Source organism: Gracilinanus agilis, chromosome 2 (genome assembly GCF_016433145.1).
Source record: "Gracilinanus agilis isolate LMUSP501 chromosome 2, AgileGrace, whole genome shotgun sequence".
Lineage (NCBI taxonomy): Eukaryota > Metazoa > Chordata > Mammalia > Didelphimorphia > Didelphidae > Gracilinanus > Gracilinanus agilis.
Genome location: NC_058131.1, coordinates 165,114,772 through 165,139,559, shown reverse-complemented (window position 1 = coordinate 165,139,559; position 24,788 = coordinate 165,114,772). Strand labels below are relative to the sequence as shown.

General features: G+C 34.7%; 1 protein-coding gene across 1 annotated transcript in view; it reads left to right on the top strand.

The window, feature by feature from the left end:
• Nucleotides 1–23,287, top strand: part of HOOK3 (hook microtubule tethering protein 3) — a 116,206-nt gene extending 92,919 nt beyond the window's left edge. Inside the window, exons 14-22 of the mRNA XM_044663532.1 lie at nt 535–604; nt 4,188–4,328; nt 6,147–6,234; nt 11,858–11,892; nt 13,838–13,920; nt 14,337–14,437; nt 18,466–18,570; nt 18,976–19,047; nt 22,877–23,287. Of these exons, the coding sequence (XP_044519467.1) occupies nt 535–604; nt 4,188–4,328; nt 6,147–6,234; nt 11,858–11,892; nt 13,838–13,920; nt 14,337–14,437; nt 18,466–18,570; nt 18,976–19,047; nt 22,877–23,017 (836 nt within the window). The 3' untranslated portion in view covers nt 23,018–23,287. The remainder of the gene's footprint in view (nt 1–534; nt 605–4,187; nt 4,329–6,146; nt 6,235–11,857; nt 11,893–13,837; nt 13,921–14,336; nt 14,438–18,465; nt 18,571–18,975; nt 19,048–22,876) is intronic.
• The last annotated feature ends 1,501 nt before the right edge of the window (nt 23,288–24,788 follow it).

Genomic DNA, 24,788 nt, shown 5'->3' with positions numbered 1-24,788 from the left:
AGCAGATTTTTTTCACACTTTAATCTTCATGTTTCATATATAGAGAAGAATTTTAACATTGTAAATGCTATTGACTTTTATAAACAGTGGAGGCTTGCATGCATATCACTTGGATATAGAGTCAAAGGAGGAACCCAGTTTCCTGCTACATGTCAAACCTATAGGAAGTTCTGAGTAGCTCATACATCTAAGTAGCGTTGTGTGTGTGTCCTGACTTTAAAAAAAAAAAAAAACCACTTCTGCTGTGTTTCTTGACTTAAAAAAAAACTATTAATGCATTTTTAAAAATACATAACTATTTCTTTCCAAATAATCTTTCTCATTCCTTCTACCAAAAAAATTAGGATATAGTTATTATGAAAGACAAAACAATAAAATACTTTGACTTTAGGCTATTACACATGGAGAAGGGTTTTTTTTTTTTGTTTGTTCATTTGTTTGAATTCAAGAAGGATGGAAAACCTAAATAGAAAGAAGGGAAAAGATGACTATTTTATCCTAACTCCTCTATTCCCCATCATATATCATAAATAGGATTAATGCCTCTGGGAAGTCAAGAGTCTTCAGACAGTCTGGCAGCAGAGATTGTTACACCTGAAATAAAGTAAGTGTATTATAATGCTTTGTGGTTACCCTATGCAAAGTACTTTAGCATGTGGTATCCCCCATACCTGGAAAGAAATCTCCTTTGCTTTTATCCCTGATCCCTCTTTTTTGTCAGTTTTCACCTCCCTTGAGGCTGACCTTGAATACCAACTCCTTTCCTGATACCCTCAGATAGAAGTTATCTCTTTTTCCTTGAATCTTTAAAATTCCTCAATGGGATTTCTCTAGAAAATCGGTATTTTTTATAATCACCTTTATTTCCCAAAATATACCTTCTCTCCCCTCTCAGTGACCCATCTTTTACAACAAAAAAGAAAAGGCTTTCAAAACTGTCCAGCAGATCAACTTTGCATTATGTTGAAAATATATCGCTTAACTAATGGTTGGAAATTGATAAAAATGTATTGACTAAATTGATTGGAAACAGTAAGAGAAGCAGTATTTTTCTTATTTCCAGTAGGTCTGATATACATAGTCTCACATTGATAATCCCCTCTTCAAAAAGAAAGGAGACAGAGGCATTTTCTTAACTCTTTGGGTTCGTGCTTGGTCACTATATACCATCTGGGGTTTTTGTTACTGTTTTTTTTCTTACATTATTGACATTTTGTATATTGTTTTCCCTCTCCTGCTTTTTTTTTGGTATCATTTTATGCCTTATATTTCTTTGTATTCTTTGTGTTCATCATTTCTTGTCACAGTAATAATCCATTACATTCCTATACCATTATTTATACCATTCCCTAATTGAGAACATCTACTTTGTTTCCAGTTCTTCACTACTACAAAACATGGTGTTGTAGATACTTGAGGGTATATAGATTGACTTCTATACTCTTAATCATAAGAAACAATATAATTGAAAAAGCTTTAGATTTAAAGACCTAGACTCAATTTCCCTTTCTACATCAAATACACTCTAGACAAGTCAGTTAAACTTTCTGGGCTTCAATTTCTTTATCTTTAAAATAAGATTGCATAAGATTATTTCCTTGGAAATCCTCTTGACTGAAAAGAATGGGATATCTTAGAAGAGACATACTTCCAGCAGGAACCCAGTGAATATAGTCAAAGGATAAGAGGCCAAATTAAAAGCAAAGAAATTTCCTATTGTGTTAAGGGAGACTGATTCCTGATAGCAGCTTTAGCTTCCTAGGGTCCAAATTTGATTTTTATGACTTTTCTGGTTCACTTAAAGTAAACAGCCAATCAAAAATATTCTGTGGTAACTTAGATAAAGCATTTCACTGGCAAAGTAGAGAGAGAGAGAGAGAGAGAGAGAGAGAGAGAGAGAGAGAGAGAGAGAGAGAAAAGGGAATCATTTAAAAGAGAAAAGGGGGACTATTTGGAATCCATCTGACAGGATTTGTTATCAGAATGAGAAAACAGTTTAGCTTTGTACAATTACAATTGTTAAAGAAGTCCATTGAGACAAAACTTCATGTGTCTATTATCCAAGGACAACAAATAATTGTTGCAACAGTGGATGGAACCACATTATTTACCGTGTCTTTGCATAGTTTGTTATATTTTATTCCTCCTTCAGTAACAGTATGAGACCACAAGTGATTGGGGATTTCTGTATTGTTAGTCCATTGAAGTGTTTTGAAATTATTGTGGTTCCTACTTTTCCTCTACAATATCTAAGGCGTTTTTTTGTTTTGTTTTTAAACCCTTATCTCCCGCCTTGGAGTCAATACTGTATTGACTCCAAGGCAGAAGAATGGTAAGGGCTAGGCAATGGGGTTAAATGACTTGCCCAAGGTCACACAGCTGGAAAGTGTCTGAGGTCAGATTTGAACCTAGGACCTCCCATCTCTAGGCCTGGCTCTCAATCCACTGAGCTACCCAGCTGCCCCCCCTAAGGTGTTTTCTAAGTCTGTAAACTATATAATCCAATGACATATCAAAGTTTGGGTACATTTCTGTTCTTTCTAGGAGCCTCTAAGCTTTTTGAAGGCAAGAATTGTCATTTTTTTGTGCTTTTAGAGTTTACTTGATGGCTTGTTCAATTGGAGTAAGAAGCTATATCCTTTTAAAATTATACTAAAAATCGTCATGGGAGAGCTTTTTGAAAATGTAAAAATGTTCTTTTCTCCCCTCATCCTCACTATAAACATCTATTTTACATCATTCAGATAATTATTATTTCCTCAAATAATAATAATATTTTGTGTTGAAGCCATGTCCTACTCCTCATGACCCCATTTGGAGTTTTCTTGGCAAAGACACTGGAATAGGTTGCCATTTCCTTCTCCAAGTCATTTGACAGATGAAGAAACTGAGGCATTTGGGGTTAAGTGATTCACTCAGCGTCATATAGCTTATAAGTGCCTGAGGCCAGATTTTATCTTAGACAGTCCTGACTCTAGGCCTGGCACTATTCACTGTGCCACCCAGCTACCTCTAAACTATTATTATTGGGGGCAGCTGGGTAGCTCAGTGGATTGAGAGCCAGGCCTAGAGATGGGAGGTCCTAGGTTCAAATCTGACCTCAGACACTTCCCAGCTGTGTGATCCTGGGCAAGTCACTTGATCCCCATTGCCTACCCTCACCACTCTTCTGCCTTGGAGCCAATACACAGTATTGACTCCAAGATGGAAGGTAAGGGCCCTCAAAAACAAATAAATAAATGAATGAATGAATGAATGAACAAGCTATTATTATTATTATTATTATTATTAACAACATTTATATAGCACTATATATCAGATACTGTGCTAAGTACTTTACTATGATTATCTCATTTGATCCAGCAATTCTGGGAGGCAGATTCTCTTTGTTATTCCCATTTTATATATGAGGAACTGAAGCAAACAGGTCAAGTGTTCAAGGTCACACAACCTATAAATGTCTAGAGTCAAATTAGAACTCAGGTCTTCCTAGATTCAAGGCCTGGTGTACTGTTCCACTGGGCTGACCCATGGTTTTTTGACCACAGTCAGTCATCTAACTTGGCAGATTCTGAGTTCCTTCAGTCTGTGTAATTATTTGAGTGAATTATTTGAAGGTGATTTAAATGATTGATAAATTCCCTCATAGCTTTAATATTCTATAAATCTGGCCTCTGGCAGAAAATATTAAAATCTCTCTTTGTGAAAGCTGATCATTTAGATTATTTACATTTGTTGTCTCTTCCATTAATTTAGAAGAAGGGAGAAGTTGAACATATTTCAAAATAGTAAGGTTATTGAAGGGAAGGACCATGTCTTAAACGTTTTTTCAACCTTCACAACATCTAGCACAGTGCTTCTTTTCTTAGTCTTTCATATCATAGGCTCTTTATAAAAATTTATTGAATGAGTGAATTATGTTAACATAAAGTTCATTAATTAGAAAAACTTGGATTATATTATTAATCATGTTCAGATTATCTATTCTTCAAAACAAGTAAAGTTCTTAATATCTTGATGTCTTAAGCAGTGACTTTAGTAATGTTTGTACAGTGACAATGCAATCCTTTTTCATTTACTTATAATTTTGGCTATACCTTGAATCCATGATTATATATTGATGCATTTTTAGTAGTTATGTAATAAACACCTAATAGTTTATTTCCATTTTTATTTTGCCTATCCAGAGAGAAACTTATTCGTCTTCAACATGAAAATAAGATGTTAAAACTTAATCAAGAAGGTTCTGACAATGAAAGGATTGCATTATTGCAGAGCCTGCTCGATGATGCAAATCTTCGAAAGAATGAATTAGAGACAGAAAATAGGTAGGAAAATATTAACATCATCAGTTACCCAACTAATTCCTATTGTGTGAACTTGATACTATGTAATCCAATATTTAAATTTTGAGTGGAGATGAAGAAAGTTATAATATTCTTTTGAGGAGTGCCTTAAATCTTTTTACTATCTCTTACAGATTCATCTTAAAGTAATGTGCCTATTAACATAACATTCTGTATATTTCTTTTTTAGTCATATTGAAACAGTGTCTATAACATCCTATTTTTGATTGTTTTTATTCTCACTGATTAAACACCAATGATTAAGAAGTCATCAATTTCCAAAATCTTTTATGGCCAGTGTCACCTTGGCTGTTGTGGTCAGGTGGTTAGACCATGTCTCATTTTTTTTGCAGGCTAATTTGACTATTCCTAAAGATAGAAATATCAGAATCTTTAATTGGCTATTTTCTCTTTGGGGTAGGGAGATTGTTGAGAAGGATAAATAGATTGCATTTGTACTATAAAATTTTCATGAATAGAAATTTTATGTTTTCCAAATTGTAACCCAGTACTTTTGAAAAAATACCCTTCTGTTTTTTGATAATTAGTTGACATAGATGATATTTCACTTAAAATTTTTGAATTAAATTTTAATTCTTTCACTTAACAGAAATCCATTTTCTCCCTCTTACCATTTCTTCTCCCAACCCAACCCCACTGCACTCCCATTGAGAAAAAAAGAAGAAAAAGAAAAGCTTCATTGCAAATATATGGTCAAACTTAAAAAATTCCCACATTGTCTGTGGGCAAAAAATATATCTTAATCTACACCCTGAGGATATCATTCTCTGCCAGGAAGTATGTAGCATATTTCATTGTGAGTCCTCTGGGAGACATAATTGTTCATTTATTTGGTCAGAGTTCTTAAGCCTTTGAACATTTTTTGTCTTTCCACTGTTTTTATTATATAAAGTTTTCTGGTTCTACTCATTTTGCTCTACATTAGTTTATATAAGTCTTTTCTAGTTTCTCTGAAAACAATCTTCTTCACATGAGTCCTTTTCCTCATTCTTTGAGTTCTTTGGGGTTTAAATCTAGTCATGATGTTACTGGGTTAATCACTTTTGAGGTATAGTTCCAAAATGCTTTACAAAATGACTATACAAACAGTACATTAATATACCTGTTTTCCAATGGCCCTTCAGTATTTGTCATTTTTTTTTTTGCCAGGTTTGTTAAGTAAATGGGTGTGAGTTGGAGCCTCAGAGTTGTTATAATTTAAATTTCTCTTTGGGTTAAATGGCTTGTTCATGGTCACAGAGCTAGCAAGTATCTGAGGTCAAATTTGAACCCAGAACCTATCTCTAGGCCTGGCTCTCTGTCTTCTCTGAGCCACCTTGGTGCTTAAGCTTATTTTTTTTTTATGTTCAAATTCAGCTACCCATTGAACAATGACTTTATAAGTTTTAAACCTATACTTTTGAATTATTGTAGCTTAAAGAACACTTGAATTGAAAGTAGTGAGATGTGTTTGAACTGCTGTATGACATTCCTTATTTGCAACCTTGGGCAAGTTGTTTAATATACACCTTTCTCCATCCATCTTCTTTATATGCTAAATCAGGCTAATTATATTTGCACTTGATATAATAGAGTTCTTTTGAGAAAAACATTTTGTAAATCCATAATTGCTCTCATTTGTGAGCCATTTTTATGTTCTACAATCTATCCCCTCCGGCGACAGAAGAGTATTTTTTTTTTGGCCCATCTTCTATATCCAATATTGGACCATAAAAGGAAAAGAAGGTATAAATAATCCTGAACCCCCCTCCCCCAAATTGGATATTTGTTTTTTTCTAGGCTGGTGAATCAGAGACTTTTGGAAGTACAGTCACAAGTTGAAGAATTGCAGAAATCTTTACAGGAACAAGGTTCAAAAGCAGAAGATGTAAGTGTTCATAAAATAGACTCAGAATTTTTAGCAATTGCATATTAATGAGAAAGCTTTTCATTTGTTCATTTTTATATAATTTTTCCTATGGCTCTCAAAAGAATTTAGAAATAGTCCCTGTTTTAAAATTTTGCTTATGAGAATTCCCTGATGGTATCATAGTTATTCTTTCCCAGACTTATTATGCTACAACTGGGATTACAAGAGAGGTGGCATTTTCTTAACATAAAAATGCAGTCCTTTCCCCTATCTGACCTTTTACGTTTGCCTACAAAGAATGTATTATATGTTGACATAATTCATATGAATATTCATAAACAAAATAAATTTTCCTACAAAAACTAATTTGAGAAACATGATCATGATAAAATTTGTAGTTTATCAATAAGATTTTATCTTTAACAAATTCATTAATTTCTTCAGACATATATGTAAGGGATACTTAGTTTTATTCAGTGCTCAGCAGAAATTTGAGAAAGATATTTGGATTTTAATAATCTACTATTTTAATCCAACAATCCTTTTCTTTGGTGGAGCAATTTATTTTACTATGAATTCTAACCTCAGAGGCAGAAAGGGTTTTATCAGTCTTTTCACTTTCTTACAAAGACAGGTCTTGTTTCTGGACCACCTTTTAAAGTGTATATAGACCCATTTCTTAAAAAGACCCAATTCTATCTTCTTTTGCTCAGCAACTTTAGGAGACTAACTTTAACCCAAGACTCTTGGGCTTCAGGGTCCATTTTGATGCTAATATCAATATTCAAGTCTGCTTTGCTAAAGCAAATAATTTATTTCATATAATTTATGCCTTGTAAATCCCTCTCATTCTCCAATCATATCGTCTATGATTTCTCAAAACAGTGAGTAAACTAAGAAGACATTATTGTAAAAATTCTTATAATTATCATGTCTCTGAAGGTGTAGTTATACTCACAAATTGTTCTACATTCATTCCATAAAAACTTATTGAACTATATTGCCTTATATAAAGTTCTGTACTAGGTTTTGTCTCAAATAACCCTCAATGCACTGTGAAGTCCCAGTGTGGAACCTACTTGATTGTAGATATCAGAGGTAACTAAATGGAAGCAAAACTTGCCCCCTTATACAACTAGATTGATTGTCATTATGGATATTATTCATTTAGGGGATATTTTTTAATGTTTCAGATATACCCTTTTCCATTCACAATTAGTTGTTCTCATAAACAAAAGATAATGTTTAACATGAATTTTCTATAGTTTTCTAGTCAAAATTCGACATAAAGTTTCTAGAATTTCATAGGCTCTTCTAATTTTGTCCATTTGCCCCTTTCTGTTTATTTTTTACAAAAGAATATAGGTACATCGACAAGATTGCAAAGAAAGGGGAAATTAAGTATCTTTTTTGTATAAAAACACTTTGTGGGAGTGTAGATTCCCTCATGTGAGGCAGATAATGTTGTACATCTCAAAAAAAATTCATAATTCAAATGACTTTTAAAATTTCTTTGTAGATATTCTTGACAGTCATAATCCCTCACCCACAGCTAACTTCAACTCTAAACACAAATCCTTAGTAAGGAAAATTAAGTGAATCTGTCCTCCACACAGTAGTTGCTGTCTTGATATTATAAAACAATTTGCTGGAAGGTTCCTGAATTTTTCCCTGACAGTGATAACTTAAATTGGTTAGTATTTTTTTCTCGTTTTGTATTTTTTCAACATCAATATTTAATTTGTAATGACTTAATCTATTAATAACAAACTTTATTGAAAGCCTAGAAAAATATTACTCAATACCATTAGAAGAGAATATTGATAAATAAAAAAAGCAATACTTTCTAATACAAAATTGTAGGAAGGAGCCCAAATTTTTAAAAAGAAGAAAGACTTTAGGAAAGCAAATCTAAAACCCAACAATATCGAGCATTGAACAGGCTAGTTCTTCTTCTTTTTTTTCTTTCTTTTTTTTTTTTTTTTTTTTTCCTTAGTTAAGTTTTATTTAATTAATTAATTTGGGGTGTTTTCCCATGGTTACCATGATTCATAGAGTAGGCTAGTTCTGACCAAATGTTATGTGGATTTTTAGTACTTTGAATATGTCTTTAGTTTCATAATCATGTTAACACTCTTAGAATAGGAAGTATTTAGTACTGATTATCTGTTTGTAATGCTACTTGAAATCCCAGCCTAAAAAGATATACTCTTGAGATTACTATAACCAACAATTAAATTGACTACTTCATCTCAATTTTAAGACAGGAAGTCAATGTGAATGATACTGAAGTAATATATACTCTAAAATCCTTCACTGAGGCTTCATCATAGTATAGAAGTGACCTCAGATACACAAAAGGTACATGAGCAGAATATAGTCTGGCAGATCCTACAAAATCCTAAATGTTTTGACAACAGACTAGCCTATAGATTATATATTTGTCATCAGAAGGATACATACTAGCTAAGTTTCAAAAGGCTTACCACCAGAGCAACAGATAATTCAGATTAATGACTTTTATTGTCTTAAGGAATGGAGGTGTTGCTATCTAGGTTGATAAAAACTATAGATGAGAGAGAGAGAGCTGATATACTACAAAAATCACAGATCCATAAGTATGGGAAAAAATCTTCACTATGATACCTAAAAAACATTTTAACACTTACTTTTATTACTTTTTGTTAGCAGAGAGAATAGCATTTGAAAAGAGGAGTTTTTAAAAATGAATTTTAAAAATTTAATGAAAGTAAAAAAGAAATGAAATCAAATGCTTTTTAACTTTGAGTTATAGAATACCAGACAAAGAAAGAGAATTTTTGATTACCTGAGCTTTTCATGTTATATTGAAAGCTGTTATGGTTGATCCTTTTGTTTATTAAGTGAAAAATACGATTGTAGGGGGCAGCTGGGTAGCTCAGTGGATTGAGAGCCAGGCCTAGAGATGGGAGGTCCTAGGTTCAAATCTGACCTCAGACACTTCCCAGCTGTGTGACCCTGGGCAAGTCACTTGACCCCCATTGCCTACCCTTACCACTCTTCTGCCTTGGAGCCAATACACAGTACTGACTCCAAGACGGAAGGTAAGGGTTTAAAAAAGAAAAAGAAAGAAAGAAAACTATGATTGTATTTATTTGAACATTTATTTTTGTTGTGGACCATGTTAGACAATGTCCTCTGAGTCACGTTTGTTTTTGTCCACTCCAATTCTAGTCATACCCATGTCAGCCTTACATATACACCCACTGCCACTTCCATTGCTCTTCTTATCCTACCCCAAAAAAGTAGGGAATTAAACACCAGATAAACTGCTGTGCTTGCAAATTAGGCTGCCTCATTGTTTGATATTTTGGGAAGGTGTTACCTTTAATTTTTTTAATGCTATATCATATTGTCTTAAAACTAGAAAAAGCCACCAAATAAGATATTAAATTTATTCTTAAACTATGCTTTCAAATAATTAAAGAAAGTAGTGCCAAGTGAAATACAAAACACATGACCGGGGCAGCTGGGTAGCTCAGTGGAGTGAGAGTCAGGCCTAGAGACAGGAGGTCCTAGGTTCAAACCTGGCCTCAGCCACTTCCCAGCTGTGTGACCCTGGGCAAGTCACTTGACCCCCCCATTGCCCACCCTTACCAATCTTCCACCTATGAGACAATACACCAAAGTACAAGGGTTAAAAAACAAAACAAAACAAAAAAAAACATGACCCTTCCTTCTCAGGATTTGAATGTCTTCTACTTTTTTTTCCCTCACTAACATAAAGTTGTTCCTCAGGATACATATATACATAAATAAAACACACATTGCTGCCTCCCAAATCGAAGTTGTCCTCTGAGAAAGATCAACCTCATTTCTGTTATCAAAAACAGACTGTCCTTTCATGTGACCAGAAGTCTTAGAGTAGGCTGGTTTACATATTTTTTTATTATTATTTTTATGTCATTTGTTTTTAGCATGGAAGCAGAAAAGCATTGTTATATCCAGTCACATGGATAATTTGAGCTAGCCACAGTGTATAAAACTGCAGAGAACAAGACAGGATGAGGAGAACATAGAAGAAAGAAAAATGTACATTTCTGAAAAAAATGCATATCTTTTCCTTCTATTCATGAGTTACTAAATCGTTCCTTCTCTTGGCTGCTGTGTTTGCTTCATACTAATATGTCCTCTCTGTCTCTTGGCATGGGTTTCTGCTCAAGGCTATTGTAAGTATGGCTTTCTATTTATTCCTCTTGTTTGACACTATTCTCTACTTAACTTTTTGAGTTAGAAATATATGAATTTACATAGACAGTGGTTATTCAAATATAACTTAACCTTTCAGTTTATAATCTTTACCTTAGTACTATTATCTTTACCTTAGTACTATTATAATCAACTGTTAGTAAACTTAAGACCAAACCAGAGAAAGTCTACTTTTGATCCATGTTGTCATAATCCCTTGACTACCTTCATATTTCCCCTCTCTTCTATTTTTAATGTATATGTCCTGTTACAAAAGATTTTCTGTAATAAGCTTTCCATCCCATCAGCATGTTTGAGTTATTCGTCTCCACCTTCATTTAGTATGTGCTCATAGAATACAGATTTTTATTTAATAGGTCAAGCAATATTAGAAAAGTAAATCTCTTGAAAAATATGAAGCTTTGGTTTGGTTGGTGTCATCATTTATGCCACCAATCTACTTCTTTAAAATAGAAACAGTTTTGTATTTTCCTTTATTTTTGTTATAAGGTGGTGATATAGAATATTTTGCTCTACTGAAAATTAAACATTTTGGCTTTGGCACTTAAAGCAAACTTGAAAAATTTCAAGCAAAACAAATTAAGTGTCTTATTTGAAATATTTGGGGGGGGGGGGGGGGCAGCTGGGTAGCTCAGTGGACTGAGAGCCAGGCCTAGAGAATGGAGGTCCTAGGTTCAAATCTGGCCTCAAATACTTCCCAGCTGTGTGACCCTGGGCAAGTCACTTGACACCCCCACCCACCCAACCCCCTTTGTCTAGCCCTTACCACTCTTCTGCCTTGGGAACCAATACATAGTATTGATTCTACGACAGAAGGTAAGGGTTTAAAAAAAGAAAGAAAGAAATATTTTAGAACTATATAGATTTTAACTTTGGATTGGCAATTCAGATAACTGTTAAGAATAAAAAAATGAGGATCCGGATCCTAATTTTTATTTTCATCTTTGCCACAGATTTGTATGGTATTAGAAAAATCATTAAGACATTTTGCCTTGATCTCTTTTCCTGTATTTAATGAAAAAAAATTACAGACTACATGTTTGAAGAATATATGAAGGTATTTGGCTTCAATTAAAAGGATCCATTGAAAAACTGAATTTATACTCTTTTCATTAAATATAGTTGTTAATTTAGCCTTTTATTCCTGTTATGTTTATCCCAAATCCTGCTATTTTGCTGTTATTGAAAACTTCCTCCATACATATCCAAAGATACTCAAGATAGCAGCTGGGAAGCTAAAATAACCTGCCTCCCTAGATTTCATATTTAGAAGAAAAAAATTTGAAAAACATTAATAATTTTGCTGTAAAACCAAATAATTTTGAAATTATTCTATTAAAGTTTGAATTAATTTAAACATAATTTGAATTAATAGACTATTTTCTATTTTTAGTCAGTTCTTCTGAAAAAGAAGCTTGAAGAACATTTGTAAGTACAAAATTGTTCCCTCTTATTATTATTCTAAGTGCCTTATGTACCCATATTAGAGAGCACTCAAATAATAGCTGAGGGAGTAGGGGGTGATAGTGGTAAGAAGGCTTCAGTTAAAACAATATAAAGCATCCACCAGAAAAATGTTCTTTAAAATTCTAAAACTAAAAATTTTGTTTTATTAGTAGTTTCCCTTTTTGTCTGAAACAGATCATATTCATCAGGTTCCTGTTTCAAATCTCCTTACTCAAAAAGAAAATTGAATTAAGGGTTTTGTAGCTTTACAGTTGTAATTCCATACTACTGTCTGAAGTTATATAATAGTGTAGATTTTTTAAGATCTTAAACTGAATAGGAACGCAAGAAAGATTTGCAGTAATTTCTTTCATGTCTACCCGAGGTTCATAACCTTTGTGTTTGTTATAGTGGTTAGGTGAAACCTAATGGACTCCTTAGAATCTTATTTTTGAATGCATAATTTTATGCATTTTACTACACCAAATGAAACTATAGGATTACAGCAAAAAACAACTATATCAAATGCTGTTGTTTTGTTTTGTTATTAAGTTCTGGGGCCCCAGTTTAAGAATTTCTCTTCTAGAATATGTTTCAAACGTTAGACTTGAAAGAGGATATAGAAAATCTAGTATTTAAAACCCTCTGGTGCACATTTACAGATGAGAAAACTGAGATTGAATTCCTAGTTTAGAGAGCACTTAAATTAAGCTCAAACTATTGTTCTAAGTGGTTTTTATTTTGATACTTAAAGAAGACAACTATAAAATGTAGCACCCATGTTATAGCTCATTAGGAGAAAATTCTTATGAATCTTTTTAATTCTTTATATAAATTAAGAAGTCCTGAGACAATAGCAAAAGAAAGGTAGGGGGAATCTTGTTGTGTTCAAAAAGTAAAAATTATACATCATGAAAATATACTTATGAAAGTCGGTAGTGTGATATAGCAGCCCCCAAAAAGTAATACTATCTTACACTAAATTGTGAATTATGGTGTTAAGTTCTAGGTGCTAAAATCCTGGTATATACTTCCCTAGTCAAACCAAATACCTGGAGATTACAAGTTCTGGGTTCCACATTTTAGTTAGGACATGGATAAGTTGAAAAATATCCAAAGAAGAGATACCAGAATAGTGAAAGGGGACTTAGAAAGTCAAGTAATATGAAAATTATTTGAATCCATTTAGGATGCCTAGTCTGAAGAAGAAAAAACTTAGTAGTCATTGACTTCAATTATTTATTTGTAGACTTACCATGTAGAAAGCTACATAAATGACTTGCTGTATTCATTTTGATTTTGCTAGATTTGTTTTCATCAATATTCTATATCAACGTGTGACTTACAAAGATTTTTAAGTTTGATTTTTAAAAGATTCTCATTCCTAGACAAGGAGGGGGAACTAGAAAAGATCTCAGAGATCAATTCTGAGATCTTTAGAGGTAGCTTAATAATACAGTATATAGAGGGCTGGATGTGGAATTAGGAATACCCCAGTTCATACCTAACCTCAGTCACATACAAGTGGTGACTAGTAGTCACTTAATTTCATTCTGTATCAGTGTCCTTATCTAGAAAATGAGAATAATGGGAATAAAAATACTTAACCTTCCAGGATTGTTACGAGTTTAAAATGGGATAGTGTTTGTAAAGATCTTCCTAAAACTTTGTGTGCCGTATTGTTGCTTTGAATGCAGTATTATTGTTACAAAGTAGTATATTGGACTGAAAGAATAAATTCTGGCTTTTGTTTTTCTTCATTTCCATTTTTTTAAAATCTCATTTATTGGTAATATTTTCAATAAATATTTTGCCTCAAAGCATGCCTTTTACTGTGTAGCTTTGATTCCAAGAAGATGTTCACTTGAGGCAAAAGATAAGAAACATAACATTTGACACATGGTTAAACAATGTTTTACCATAACAGAGAGAAGCTGCATGAAGCTAATAATGAATTGCAGAAGAAACGAGCCATTATTGAAGATTTGGAACCAAGATATAACAACAGCTGTGAGTTTTTCATAATGGGGACAGGGCTTTAAAAATATTTTTTTTAAATCACAGATACCTCTAATATTTTTACCTTCAAATTGAATTGACTGTTAAAGAAAATGGAAATAGCAAAGATATGATGAAACCTAATTTAGACAACAGCTAGAACTTTCAGACATTATTTAGGTTTCTATATTAGTGTTTTAGTAAAGAGCTCATATAAATGTGTTCCATTTCCCAAATTTATTCACATTAAGATTTCACATTTTACATATTTCGCATTTCTGTATTTTAAGGATACATGGTCAGAATCCAAATGTTTAAAAATAAACTAAGCAATTCCCCCCAAATTTCCAAGCTTTGTAATGTTTTTCATTACTATGAAAGACAGGAGTGATAGGACCAAAAGTGATTCATTTGTTTTCTTTCTACAGCAATAAAAATTGAAGAATTACAGGAAGTTTTGAGGAAGAAAGAAGAAGAAATGAAGCAAATGGAAGAACGATATAAGAAGTACTTGGAGAAGGCCAAAAGTGTAGGTGTTTTCATGTGTCTCCACTTTTCTGCTTCACTCATATCGTTTTAATGGTCTATCAGTCAGAGCTACCTGAGGATTTAAAGACTTCATCAGCCTTACATCAAGAATAAGTGTAAAACCATGATTTTGTCAAGTGTTTGCAGCAGCCAGAGAAACTGCTCAGTAGTGAACAAGATAATAAGTCAAGAAACCTCTGAGGTACAAAGATGACCCTTGGACCAGCACCCCCAGCCTTTTCACTCACCAGAAAGGGAAAATGCCCCCTTAGCCAGTACCTGGCTAATAGTCTATAACTATAGTAGAAAGAGGAAGGGGAAGGATATGAGTAAAGAAGGGCAGGTGGCAAAAGTGCTACTATGGATATCAGAAGCAGATGCTGAAACCCGTGAGAAGCAACAATGGTAGACAGCCAGTTAATTAGGAGAAAAGTTAAAAACTCAGTCAAAGTTTCTGAGGACTCATGAAGTCCCTGTAAAGACCCATCAGCTATAGGGTAGTCTTACACACTTGATAGAAACCCCGAAGTACCATGGTGGCACACCAGACATCAAAGCGCTTTAGCTTTGTGACTTTAAATGAAAAGCCAGACTCTCACCTATAGCCATATAGGACAACACTGTTCACATAGTGCTGCCTTAAAGGTAACAATGAATTTGATTAAGCATTCTGAGAAGTGTTCCCCAGTTCTACTCTGCCTTTTATTCATTAGACCATTAATTCCTCCATGGTCTTATCATTTCTTTTCTTGCCTTCATACTCTCAATATTGATCAGAGTGGCAAGCTAATTCAAGATATGTAAAGTACTATAAACTATATGTATTGGGGTTTTTTTGTTTTATTTTTTTGTTTTTGGTTTTTTTGCACTGAACGTGATGACTTTATTGATAGTACACAGGATAAGACTCTGTGATCATCCCCCTCACTGCAGGGGTGCTTCAGGGCAGGGATGTGAATGGGGCATGGGATCCCCAGCATAGGGACATAGGTTATGGATGTGGGCTCCCCAATGGTGGAACTACTCTTTTTTGACTGGGGATGAAGATCCATGGCTTTCCTTTTGGAGGCAAAGTACATCATGATGTCTACTACACAGTGGCTGTACCCATACTTACGTCATACCAAAAAATGAGCTTGACATAATGATTGTTGAGGGCAATGCCAGTGCCAGTATCGAAGGTAGAAGAGTGGGTGCCACTGTTAAAGTCACAGGATACAACCTGGGCCTCTCTATAGCCCAAGATGCCCTTTAAGCATCCCTCTGCAACTTGTAATATCATCATATTTAGCAGCTTTCTCCAGGTGGCAAGTCAGATCCACCATGAACATATGGGGAGAAGACCATGCCTGTGAGCTTCCTGTTCAGCTCAGGTATGACCTTGCTCACAGCCTTGGCAATTCCAGTGGAAGCAGGGTTGATATTCTGGGCAGTACCACACCCATCACACCACAACTTGTCAGAGGGGCCATCTACTCTTTTTCTGGGGAGCAATAATAGTATGGACTGGTCTTAAGTCCTTCCACAATGCCAAAATTGTCATGAATGACCTTGGCCAAGGGGGCCAAGCAGTTGATAGAGCAGGAGGTATTACTGACCATCTTTAGGGAATTATCCTATTTCTCATGGTTCACCCCCATCACAAACATTGGGGCATCAGCAAAAGGGACAGAGATAACAACCCACTTGGGTCCACCCTTCAAGTGAGCTCCAGCCTTTTCCATGCTGGTAAAGACATCAGTGGACTCCACAACATACTCAGCTTCAGTATCTCCCCATTTAATGTTAGCAGGATCCCATTCTTGGAAGATGGTAATGGCTTTTCCATTGATTACCAGCTTTCTATTCTCTGCCTTTACAGTGCCCTTGAACTTGCCATGAGTGGAATCATAGTGGAACATGTAAACCATGTAGTTGAGGTCAATGAGAAGGGGTCATTGATGGCCACAATTTCTACTCCAATGGAGTTGAATGCTGCCCTGGTCACCAGGCATCTAATACGGCCAAATTCGTTGACTCCAACCTTTACCATCTTGTCTCAGGGATGTGACTACAGCAGAGGATCCTGGCAGCGAGCTTGGGAGAAGAACTCAGAGCCCCATGTGTATTCTTGAAACATGGTTTACATACTTTCAGTAAACTTGCTCAAGATCAGCTGAAACTCATTAGAGGGAAGGAACTGGTGTATTATCGCAACAGAAATTGGCAAATATTTCTAATGCTGTCAAAAATGAAATGGTTCTGAAGAATACTGACAGCACTGGAATGGGAACAGAAAAGCGTATGGTGGGAATTAACCATAAATTGGGTTTAGCAGGGCATCAAGGGGGAAAAAAGGATTAGCACACTGAGACCATGTCTGAATGAAATGTTGTAATATGGAGTTATAAGAGGCAAGTGGAACGAGGTTATAGATAGTGAAGGTTAAAAAAAAAATTCCATAGAAGTGATTACATGGGAAAGATCAGACAAGAGTGTCGTTAAAGGGAGTTCCAACATAAGGGTATGTTCTCCATCACTTTGCATCCTGCTGAACTTGAGTTGTTGGTTTTTTTATTCTAGATTTTTGGTGAGCTTTTTGTCTGTTTTTGGTTTTGTCTGCATTGAGTAGTATTCTTGTTCCTATTTAAATGCTTTATACATGTCATTGAAATTTAATTTGTCAATTAAAACACTATTAGAAATGAATATTTATGAATTATAATTAAGAATGTTATGGCCATTGTTGCATGCTGGGAGCTAAGATGGCAGAATAAAGAACACTCTGCTCCCCTGATCCCTCCACACACCAAAAAAAAAGAAAATACATCACCTCAAAACAAAGAAACTGGAGGAATACATTTCACTGGAGTAAAAAGATAGATAACCCAGGCAGTACAGTGTCTTCAAGAACTGGCAGAACTTAGAGCAACCCAACATGCAGACCAATTCTACACTACAGAACAGGAACAAGCTTAGCTCAAGCCATTCTACATAGGTAGTGAAGGCAGGAAACCTACAAACTCTCATGGAGCAACAGAGCCCTGAGACTACAAGGGAACAGAGAACAGGAACTGGAACTTCAGAAATGTACTCATTCCCACCTGGCAGCAGAGTTCCTAAAGTAACAGAGCCCAGAGTAAGGGACCTGCCCATCCCAAGCCACTGGGCAGAAGCAGAGAAACAACAGAGGGACCCACCCAGCCAATGTAAACAACGGAATTGGTAACATGGGGTCTGTAAAAATAGCTACAAACCTATCCAGAAGTACGGATAACCTATAAAAATACCTCCTTAACAGATAGTCTGTGAGAAACAAAGGCAGCCAAGCCTACCCTAAGTAGCAGAGAGAGTACTCTGCAAGCTTGAAGCAATACACCCATTACCCAAGGAACAGGAAAGAATCTCAACAGATAGATACAGTTACAGGGTTAAAAAATAACTATAAAAATTAGCAAAAGACAACAACAACCAAACCCTGACCATAGAAAGTTACTTTAGTGACAGAGAAGACCAAAATATGAATTCAGAAGAGAGCAACAGTGCTAAAAAGGAAGTATGTGAAGCTTCAAAGGAAAATGTGAAAGAATGTCAGGCCCCAAAAGAACCCCCGAAAGAACTTGAAAAGTTTAAAAAATGTTATGGCCAACTTGGTAGATGGCAAAAGTAGGGTGGAGATGAAATTCATAGAAATTAAAAAGTTCTCAGTACTTTATGCTGCTTGTACTTCTCATTTGAGTCATCAGTGTACCTACCTTATTTTGCTCTACTATATTTCTTTAGGATAGTCTGTTTTTATCTTTATATCTGCCTTAGTGGCACTATGAATTGTGTGTGTGAAATGTTATATTTATGTGCGATTCAAATGTCAACTGTCAAATTCAGATTTTAATGAATAATTGGTAGGTATATTAAAACTGTCTTTTCATAGTACAAATTATTGTTCCTCATAGGACTTAGCTGTCTATGTTTTATAATTCCTTACCTAGATATTTTCTACAATAATATATATTATAAATTTTTATATAATTTCTACTCTTATTTTTATAGGTTATCCGTACTTTAGATCCTAAGCAGAATCAAGGAGCAGCTCCAGAAATACAGGCTTTGAAAAACCAACTACAAGAACAGGACCGGATGTTCCATTCATTAGAGGTAGTGTCTCTACTCTTCAATTAGAGAGAGAGAGAGAGAGAGAGAGAGAGAGAGAGAGAGAGAGAGAGAGAGAGAGAGTGTGTGTGTGTGTGTGTGTGTGTGTGTGTGTGTTAAAATAGATATCACAGAATCATGGGCTTTAGGACCTAGGAGGAATCTTAGAGACCATATAGCCCAAACCCCTACTTTTATAGATGAGTAACAGGCCGTATAGAGGTGAAGTAATTTACCTAAAGGCATACATTATTGGGAGGACTATATTTAATTCCATGTTCTCTTTCCACTGACACTCTCGGCCATACTGCAATGTCCTTCTTATAAAATACAACTATGATTTTGTATTTATTGATAATTTTTGCATTGGTGTCAATCTTTTTTAATACCTTATTTTTTTATTGTTATTAGAAAGAATATGAAAAAACGAAGAGTCAAAGAGAGATGGAAGAAAAATTTATTGTTAGTGCCTGGTACAATATGGTAAGAAAAATATTTCAAAAATAAACTTCAAGGTTCTAATAATTTATAAACACCTACTGCATTTACACTAGAAATAACACTACCAAATTAATCTGAATGCAGTTGCTTGTTAGAAAACTCTGTCCTAACTCACACTAACAAAAGCTTGATGCTGACTTTGGCAAGGCTGGAGGATAGGTTAAGAAGCAAATCTTAATAAATGAATGAATGGTAGGTTCTCTTCCCACAGATGAATAAAAAAGGATGATAGCTTCAATATAGTAGTGGAGACCAAGGTGGGACTTGAGAAAAAATATCATTAATCTGGTGCCATTTTGTAGTGAGGCCAGTTTTCTATGTAAGATGAGGAGAGGACTATATATCTTCTGATTTCTGTTTCACAGGTCCATTTTGTAGCAACAGCTCTCAAATTGAGGGGGTAACCAGATAGTAGCAGTGCTGTAAAGACAGCCTCTAATCCAAAGCTGTTCCATATAGACTGAAAATTTTTTCAGTATCAGACCACTGAACAAAGATTCTTCAATGAGTGGTACTTTGAGTCAGCAAATAGTTTGCTTGAGACCAGTAGTTTAAATCCACTTTGGAACAAAGTGCTAATTATAATTCTGGATCCCTGACAATGCTTTCTTAAGTGAAAGACTAGAAAATCGGGAGACTCCTGACCCTCTCTTCCTTAAGGCCAATTTCTTCCTAGTTTCTTTTCCTTTCTGCTTCACTCCTACACCTAATAACCACAACCCCACCAGAAGCCAGTCAGTCTTCTCTTTTCCTGTTGATGTTCCAGATAATGATATCATTCCCATATCAGTTCATTCCCTATACTCTTTTGCTCTCTGATAGGAAGTAATGAAGTGCATCAGGAAATAATTTATTAAGGGAGCTGCTGCTCCAAAAGAGAAAAAGAACATGGTTTTCAGCTTAGTCTCTGTGTGAGCCCTTTCCATTCCTCTCTCTGTGCTTATCGGTTCTCTCTCCTTTTTCAGCTTTTTGTAGTCCAAATGCAGCCAGTGAGCTATATTTGTCAGAATACACCTGTCTGCGGCATACATGTGATATTAACCAAATGTTTTTTCAAGATCTAACCCTGTGGTTCTAGAGTTAGCATCTTTAGAACCCATTCAATCCATTTTTTGTAGGGTCATTGATAGTCATTTCCTTCTGGGAGATTCAAGTAAACAACCTGTGGAATTATAATTGAATCTTTGCCACACATTCCAAAAAGAAATCTCATTCCATTTATTATCACTATTCATTTCTGTCCTGCTTTTAATTTTTGTGTCTAAGGAATGTTAGTAAGAATTGGCTCCAGTTCTTAATCACATCTTTCTTTGTTTGGCCTCTTGGTGCATTTTGTTGATCTGAATTTAGAACCAGAATGTACTGTTTTCTCATCATCTGTGACTTCATAGTGTTGGACTCTTAACACAGTCTTTAAGAATGATCTGAATACTACCTGTTGAGTGCTTTTGTTGGTGGATTGTTATATGTTAGGGTCTAATCTGTGATGTTCTCTGATATGATATTCTGGAGCAATAATTTTAAACTCTCCATAATGCTTAAATATATGAATGAAAATCGGTTCACTCAGTTTGTATCTACCCAGTGTCTTCATGAAAATCATCACTAAAGAATACACCTAAAAAAAACTTAAAAGAGACATTCTTAGAACTACTGGTTGAGTTAAAATTAGTTGCAGGTGTTAATGGAGAATTGTGGGAGGAGAGACAATGAGACGAGTCTTCCTTTCTTACACAAACTTGGGAAATATGGATACTCATGGACTCAGTTCCACTGATGTTTGGCTCAGTAGTTTTGACCTGTTCAATTTCTGACCTGGGCTAGTTCACCCTTACTTGTGCAGTCTGATAGCTTCTAGATCCTGTGGGCTCAGCATTTAGTGCCAGATTTTTTGTATACATGCCATTAGCTTCACCTACTGCAGCTTGAGAACTCCAGAGATGAAAAGATACTCCAGCCTTAGTTTCCCTGGTATCAGTGATTATGTACTACTATGCCTGGCCAAAATTCTTCACTGAATAGAAATACTTAGAATTGGATAATGTAATAAGTTATTTGTTAATTAGCCAAGTAAAGAGAAATTTTTAATAACTAGGAATAAGTAATAGGGCTGGATATATAGTTGTGAGTGGTATAGGGATCCTTGAATTTAGCAGTGGAATCCTAATGAGATTATGGGAAGGAATTCTCAGGTTCCCCTTAGGAGAAGTGGTTAGGAATTACTGGACACTCTTTGAGTTTGTTGCTCAGAGGTTGGATGGTTGGAGTTTCCTCTGGAAATCTTGGAAGAGTTAGTGACAGTTGGCCTGGAAAAACATCTTGAGAGCTGAGAAGAATTGGAGAAGGATTAATCTGACAGAGAAGCTCAGGCTGTTCCCTGATTCTAACAGAGGGGGCAGAAGAGAGCTTGATTTCTATGAAACTTGCAGTGTCTGTGATCCTGTTGGAGTTTGGAGACTGGAAAGAGTAACAGAGAAGGCTGAATTGATTATTTGAAGTTATAATATAAGGATATTTATAAATAGGGTAGATTATATAGTTAGAAATATATTTTCGATAGATTAAGGAGTTTTAGTGTAGGCCTTGTTTCCAGGCAGAAGATACTCCTCACAGAATTTTATTTGGGGTTTTTTGGGGTTCAGTTAGAATTCTTTACTTAGGGAAATATATATAATCAATATATTTCATACTTTCCTTTTCCTGCATTCTTTTTAGGGTTTTTCTATAACCAGTCTCAAATTGATTTCCTCAACTACCAAGTCCAGCCATTTCTCCAACTGTTATCAATTGGATATCCTTAAACCTAATAGCCTACCAATATCTATCAACAACTACTGACAACTATTGCTATCAATATCAGGATTATATTCCCCATTACAATAATCTGTCCAAAGAAAACAGTATTTTCAAATAAGCAGGTCTTTCATATAGTTGTTTTCACATTATTAAAGTTGCCACTTGCCTTTCTTCCCACTTCTCGTTTATTTCTTTACTTTTCCTAACTTCTGTTTCCTTGCCTCCTACTTAGTTTTATCCAACCCTGGTAAGATAAAAGGAACATCAGTTGTCATTTACTTCCATAGGCTTCTCCCATTTGGTGGTGTGTTTTGTTTTTTTTTTACTCCTTTGAACCCAAAGGTTTCTTTTGAGATTACTTTCCTCTGGTTACATTATGGGTTCAGCATTTTGACTCCCTATGAACTGAATATGGTTATGATGATATGAACCCTTCTTCCTTCCAAGCTAGCCTAGCCCTCTTCTCACTTCTTGAAGAAATACCTTTTAACTTCTCAGTTGGAACCTCGGGTATTGGGCTCTCAGGAACTTTCTTAATTTGTTTCAAAACACAAGCATGCCAGAATTGAGCAACAACAACATGGCGGTATGTATGGTCCCATATGTGTTCTTCCAATTTCTAAAATACAAGCAAATATATTTTCTTTTCTCAATGATTCACAGACAACTGGAGCAAATCAACTGCTATTAATTGCTTGCACTTTCTTTTTCTTACAAAATCGATATAAGCCCAATTCCAAGGTGATTACATGATAAAATATATTCTAATATGTATCTGTGCCTTCATAATCTATGGCTTATTCATTGCAGACTATAAAATTAAGCACTTTTTTCCAAAAGGGAAGGTTTGCATCTAATTGTTGAGCTAAGATATCTGTTTCTGCATTTTGAAATTTTAATGTCAAGTACTTTAATATTTGTGATTCTGATAATAAGACAAAGAAGCAAATTTGCATGAGAAACTTTGATGTCACTGTACTCCATTAATTTTCATTAATATCTTTCAATTTTCTAGGGAATGACACTGCATAAAAAGGCAGCTGAAGATAGACTTGCTAGTACAGGTCCAGGGCAGTCATTCCTGGCCAGGCAAAGGCAGGCAACAAGCGCAAGAAGGTCCTACCCTGGCCATGTCCAGCCAGCCACAGCAAGGTAGAGAAGTCTGGTCATTGTGGCCATTGGAAAAGTAACCGACCTCCCTTCAAAGCAAACTTCTGTTGCACGTGACAACATTTCAGGAAATTCAGCCAGCTTATTTTCTGTGTTCTGTACCTTGTTAATAATCATTTATTCTGCATTTCAGTCATTTTTTCCTCCCTGTGTCTGTAATGTATTAGTTTCTTCTGACATTTCCTTTGGAGTCTTTTTTTCTTCCTTTTAATGTGCCAAAATTTTTGGGATATCCAATAAAGAATGTTGCATAACATTCTCTTCACTTGTATAAAAATGTCACCACTTGCCCAGTTATGTAGGCTTTGTAATTACACTAAATTTCCTGTCAATAATTGACATAAAATTTCTATTCTTTGTTGTTCCTATGTTGCCATGCTTTGTAAGAATGTCTTTGTTTAAAGGGAAGTAATCTTTTTATGATATATTAATCAGTTTTAAATTGTTTTTTGAAAGCTCCTCCAATAACAGGTATACTTTACAGCATAAAATGATCGAGAAATGTACTTTTGCAAAGACTTGAATATATAAGCGGAGGTGCTAAAAATTCCAATCTTGTCTGAAGTACCTGATTGAACTCTTCTTCAGAGAAAAATGAATTTTTCCTTTGATTTGCAGAATTTCTTGTTCTCTTACATTAAGCATTAACAGAAAAACAAAACTTTGGCAATTATCTGAAATTTTTTATTTTTAAGACTTTCATTTATTTCCTGGTATATTGTTTACTGGCAGAAGTGAATGCTTTATTAGAAGCAAAATCAGAAACATATTTTTGTGGTTATTGCATCATGAGTTTAAATGAAGGTTTTTATTTAACTCTTAGTTGTAGAGTTTTGCAGTAACAAGTTCTGGCTCTAGCTATTTGGCCATTGCCAATAATGGATGGTTTCATCTGTCCTCTCCAACTAAAAGATTATTTTAATATATTTACAAATAGTCATCTTCTTAGGCATTTTCACTATTAAAGTTTCCCACATTTATTTTCCTGAGCAGTTATTACTTAACTCTTTATTTAGCACCTTAAGAGAGGTGACTTACTTACTGTGTTTATATTCCACTTTGGTATCATCATGATAAAGTCTTTATATCATTTGTGCATATACAGTGACAATTCCATTTTATCAGACTTAAGTTTTTTCCTTAATGCCATCTGAGTCTACTAATCTGAGGAGTTGTTTCAGAATATCCTCCTTTTATGTTTTGCCCCAAAGTGCTTATATTCATGACAGATTATAAGTCATAATTGCCTACATAAGGAATGATTGTAAATTAAATGTTGACTAGAAAGCACTTTGAATAAGTGTATGAGGTGCTATATAAATGCTAAATGTCATTCATTTGGGAATTGTATGCCTTCAATCTGGTCTTCCATGTTGAATTGTTTAAGTTCAGTCTCTTAAATTGTATAATTTCTTTATCATCCCTAGTTTTTTTTTTTATAGGGTGACCCACTTTTAAAGAGCACAATATATGTAAAATTGGGAGTGATTTTTTTTTCAGTCTCCTAATTTAATAATTTCTGTTAAAAGAAGCTACTTCTTATTCATGAATTGGCCGTGTTTGGTGCCCAAGTTGAGTTAAAATATATTAAAGTCAAATTAAGTACCTTTGTACCCAGTTTGTGTCGGTACAAAAAAATTACTTTGGTAAATGTTTATTAAGCACTATGCACAATAATTTGTGCTTATTTGGATTTAATATAAAATACTAAATTTGAGCTTCTAAATGCAGCCCTCTATATGAACTAATTAATGATT